We start from the raw sequence: 5,291 nt of genomic DNA, 5'->3' as shown, positions 1-5,291 counted from the left end.
TAACTTTCTCATTGTCTAGGTCTTCACGTTCATCTCAGACGCCCCTCAATGTTATCTCCACAGTATGTCTTCATCTTTTTTGCTTCTTGATCCATCGTTTACATCAGGATTTCATTACCCAATCCTAGGACTCTTAAACCCATATACCATAGAAAGGCTTATATCAAAATTAATTTTGAAAAAAAGCCTTCATTATTCTTTTCTAAATCCCAAAATCTCTAGACGAAATAAATGTCGTGCAATAGATTTATAACTAAAATACAATAAAAATAAATATAAAACTTCATTAGACAAAACATAAACAAAAATAGGAAACGTTAAACTCTCTCTAGTTGCAATCCTCACATTAATTTTAACTTTTTAAACCAGCATTTTAGAGAAATGCTGAAAATGGGTACAAACAGAAAATTTTGGAAGGATGAGGTTGTTTTCTCAAATAAATAAATATATAAATAAATGGGAATCGAAAAAGAATGGAAGAAAGAAATCGAGGGCCTGCCTGCCTCCTGCCCTATCGCGTTACGGTTACCGGAATATTCGAATAAAAGAGGAATATGCTTCGTCCGGCCACCGCCGCTCACTTCCCACCGCCTCCATCCTCCCTTACGACGACTATCTCTCCTCGTCCTCCTCCTCCTCACTCCACCTCCCCCTCTCTCGCCGCCCCTTCCCCTTCCGCCCCCGCTCTCACCGACGACACTGTCTCGTCTCCTGCGCTTCTAATCCACCCGACTACAGTGCCGCCTCGGCGCAGGTGGACATGATCCGAGGCCGGGACGGCGTCTGGTCCTCCCGCCGGCAGACCGTGGTTGTTCTGTGGGATCTCGACAACAAGCCGCCCCGCGGTCCCCCTTACGAGGCCGCCCTCGCCCTCCGCCGAGCCGCCGAGCTCTTCGGCCGCGTTCTCGAGGTTTCTGCCTACGCCAACCGCCACGCCTTTGACCACCTCCCCCAGTGGGTCCTCGACCAGCGCCGTGAGCGCCGCCGCCTTGACGTCCTCGAGCGTAAAGGCCTGGTCGAGCCCGCCGAGCCCTACACCTGCGGCGTCTGCGGCCGCAAGTGTCGAACGAACCTCGACCTCAAGAAGCACTTCCGCCAGCTCCACCAACGCGAACGCCAGAAGAAGCTCGACCGCATGCGCTCCCTCAAGGGGAAGAAACGGCAGAGATACCGGGAGAGGTTCATCGCTGGGAACCACAAGTACGAGGAGGCTGCCCGGTCTCTGCTCGCCCCCAAGACTGGATACGGCCTTGCTTCGGAGCTGCGGCGGGCTGGTGTCTTCGTTAAGACAGTCCAGGACAAGCCCCAGGCCGCGGACTGGGCGCTCAAAAGGCAGATGCAACACTCGATGTCGCGTGGGATTGATTGGTTGTTTCTGGTGTCCGACGACTCGGATTTTTCCGATATGGTCAGGAGGGCGAGGGAGGCTGATCTGAGGACGGTGGTGGTTGGGGATGGACGGAAAGCTCTGGGATGCCAGGCTGATATTTGGGTCCCTTGGCTACGGGTGGAGAATGGGGAGGTCGGGGAAGAACTATTGCAGTCAGGATGGAACACAACCTTCTCGGAAATGGATGATTATGTCGATTTCAGCGACAATGATCAAGGATCATTTTCTTCATCGAGTTTCTATGAGGATGAATTGCCTGATTTGGACTTGATAGTCGATGAGGTTATCATTGGGGATTCCAGATTAGGTACTCTTGGAACCTCAGCTTTCTCAGAGGAGGTGGTAGAAGATGGTGGTTTTGAAGAGGGAAATGGATTTGAGGGATTTCAAATCATTGGATCACCGAAAAGCAATGACCAGTTGTTCTTCAATAGCGAAGAAGAGGAAAGCGATCCCTTTATCTGAGCAACAAAAGGTTAGTACAAGAAAGCTAACATTTTTGAATTAATTCCATTGCTTCTTTCACATAATTGAGCAGTATCTTCAGTTATATTCTATGCATAGATAACAACTCACTTTGCCTTTGGCTATGTTTTGGTTCTCTTGTTTCAAGATAATATATTTGAAAAAGATTACTCTTCTACTACTAGCTTAGATTTTCTTTTGACATTATGTTGTTCGAATTAGTCTTATTTTAATCTAGCTGATAGTAAGTACATAGTGGTTAATGTGAAAGATAAAGTCATAACTTGGTTTTTTATCGGCATGGGTGACAACTTGAAACCAAGCAACCTATGACAACATAATGCTTAAGGGGATTAAAGGTGCAAAACTAATCTGAATTAATCTCATCATCTTTTGACAAATGTTAAAGCGTGTCGAATGTTGGGATACTATATAGTAAATTGTAATTCAATTAGCTATCTAATTTTTATGCATTTGATTTTTATAAGTAAATAAACTAAGTGGAAGGCAACTAAAAGTTTAAAATTGATCTGAATGATGCACTTGGAATTGTGTCAATTCTGGTTGAGAGCCAAAATGATATTTTAAACATTGATAACCTTTATTTTGCTAATTGTATCTTTTATCAATCTCCCTTTTAAAAGTTTTAAAAAACTTATGGTTGAGTCACTACATTATGTATATACATTATATGAGAGCAGATGCAGTAATTATTTAAAAAATACTTGTTTTTTGTATTAATGTTAATTGAAATAATTCCATAGGTTTGGTTTACACTTATCATGATGATTCTCAAAGTATAATTAACATTGAAATACCTTTTTGAAAAAAAAGTAAAATAGTTCTTTTAGCATCAATTGCATTTATTTTAACTAAGGTATTTTGTTTTATCTAATTTTGTTAATTATATTTCCATTATAAAATATGAAATTAGATCAACACCTTCATCTAGTATTTTCCGAATAACTTCAGTTGAACTAATAAATCAACTTGATAGAACAAATAAAAATTAGCCTGATGGATATATTATAACAAAGTATATTAATCACAAGTAAAGTAAGTGAATTCAAGATATATAATTTGTCATCATATATTGTAAGAAAACATATAATAGTGAAAAACAGATGTACATAATATTACAATCTATTATGTATATCCAATTAAATAAGTTTTAAATAAACATAAAATTTTACACTTAGCAATTGTAGAAAAGGAGAAATATGTGAAAAATTTTATCAGCGTCACTTGTGCCCATTTGTTATTTTCACTTGAGCCCTTGAACTTGCCTAAGATAATTAAGTGGCTTCTATAGATTTTTATAAGCATTCACGCGAAGGGGACCACATATTAAGTATGCGATATGATCACTTTTCAAAATTGCCCAAGCAATTGTCTAGGCTACTTTGTAGAACAATGTAGATTATAGGATATTTTTATTTATTGATTAGATAAAACACCAATGTTGATTCTAAGCCTAGTTGTCTCAATCTATAAGTATGAATCTAAATCCTATCTTGATTTGATTAATTTTAGTTTTACTACTAAAACATATTGCATAGAGCTTAATGGAGGATAAAATTCTTGCAATGATACTAATAGTGTGATGTGGAAGATGAGATCACTAGAGGGGGATGGAGTGCATAGCGAACCAACAAATAAAAGTTTTAATTTCTCTTGTTACGTACTTAGCAAGGACACACTTGTTGATTTTAGTTTAGTATAGAGGGCAGGTATTGAGTGTATCTTCTTTAAAAGCACAAACATTTTGGATAAATAATCTTCTAAGCATAGATAACAATTTCAGTTACAAGTAAAGACAAATGTGATATGTGGCTAAGTATATACGGAGGTGTAACATTTGTTTATTTTTTCTTAAGACAAATTAGGAAGTCTCAGGTATCATTCTAAAACAATGTGGCAACTATAGGGGGATGTGAGTAACCTCATGTAATAGAGGTTATTGAGTATTTGAATTTCCATAATAAATAGTGGTTATGCTTATGTAAGATCTTTTTAATTATGTTTGACAACCTCTTGCAACAATCACTTGATGTTTTTATAATTATTTTATAAATAATTATATATGGTTTCCAAAAAGGATATCAAAAGGATCGCACTTGTTTCGCATTATTGGCTTTTAAAGTAGTAAAACGTCTATTGGTTGTAGAGTTCCTAATTTTAGGAGTCAGGATGTCATTGCCCACTGAGAGTATTTTGATGGAAAAAATGAAAGAAATTAACTGGAGAAGGAATGCTTTGGTGAAAGTTGCAACCACTAACTGAAATATTTCTGATGAATAGAAGGGTTCCACTATGAGTCCTAGTGTTGAGTTTCTCAAAGTTAATGCAAACTCTTCTTTGTAAAGCAATAATGTACAGTACGGAGGATAAACAAACCTGTGGCTCTTTCAAGAGTAAAACAGTGTATATTTAGAGCCATGAACTCTCATTTCATTGTCTGGTTTAAAACAGTGTATCTTCTTTAAAAGTCTGTTTTCTTCTCTACTAAAAATCTTGTCTGGTACCTTAATGCAGGGTGGTTGGCACATGAACTCTCATTTCTCGACATAGATTGGTTCATGTTTGAGATGCATCCTTGGAGAAAATGGACGTTTGCCGGCCTCAGTTGTCCATGACATGACAAGCTATTTAGGTTGTGCCGAAGAAGGTAATCACTCGCTTTTAACGAAACAGATTACAACAGTAATTTAGATATATTGGTTTTTGGCATGCTTTGTAAATCTTCTATTACAACTATCAAGCTAAATATACAAGACAGAAACTAATTTTAGAAGGGGGCTTCACTGGAAATTCCCTATAACTTCACCTCATCCAAAGTGGTATATTTACTTTGTCGTATTATTATTTTAAAAAATGATAAATCTCAGTTAATGACAAGGTTCTACCGCAGCACCATATTCTTATCTTATTATTATTTAGATGTAATGACAAGGGAATCTCTGATGAATTAATCGAAACGTTATTTTCTATGAAGATTGAGTTATCAATTATAAATTTTTATTTTTTTATGTTAATCAGGAATGAAAGTTATCATAGTATATATTTTTTTACATATAATATTATTTTAATAGATAAAATTTGAATTTTAATGAAAAACATTTAAAGTAAAAAAAAAACATAATAGAGTAAAAATAGAACCTATATTATCTGAATTAGTAATACTAAATATAATACAATGATCATTAAGATAAGAGAGGATAAATTATAAATAATTTCTTTTGATAAAAATAATTTTTTATTTTTTAAAATAATTTCTTCTGATCAATAAAAAAAACCAGATAATCATCCTTAGACCACTATTGTTTATTTAACTATAGTTTGTGAAACGGCTCCCCATTTGAGGCTGCTTTCTAAACTTATAAAATTGAAGTAATTCATCCAAAAGAAGCCGCGGCTTAGATCGAAACATAACTGC

General features: G+C 36.6%; 1 protein-coding gene across 1 annotated transcript; it reads left to right on the top strand.

Annotated features, from left to right (window-relative positions):
* Positions 1-500: 500 nt before the first annotated feature.
* Positions 501-4,676, top strand: LOC141820665 (uncharacterized). Its single transcript, XM_074708023.1, has 2 exons — positions 501-1,865; positions 4,391-4,676. Exon 1 carries the CDS (start codon positions 761-763, stop codon positions 1,853-1,855), a length of 1,095 nt encoding a protein of 364 aa, XP_074564124.1. The 5' UTR covers positions 501-760; the 3' UTR covers positions 1,856-1,865; positions 4,391-4,676.
* The last annotated feature ends 615 nt before the right edge of the window (positions 4,677-5,291 follow it).

The sequence above is a fragment of the Curcuma longa genome, unplaced genomic scaffold (genome assembly GCF_044706935.1).
Source record: "Curcuma longa cultivar G26 ecotype Majalengka, Jawa Barat unplaced genomic scaffold, ITB_CL_G26_1.1 utg509_np1212_2302976_RagTag, whole genome shotgun sequence".
Taxonomy (NCBI): Eukaryota; Viridiplantae; Streptophyta; class Magnoliopsida; order Zingiberales; family Zingiberaceae; genus Curcuma; species Curcuma longa.
This window is presented reverse-complemented; position numbering and strand designations above follow the sequence as displayed.

What these genes read in the sequence shown, in the direction of transcription:
- LOC141820665 (XM_074708023.1), top strand. Translation starts at nt 761, where the DNA reads ATGATCCGAGGCCGGGACGGCGTCTGGTCCTCCCGCCGGCAGACCGTG.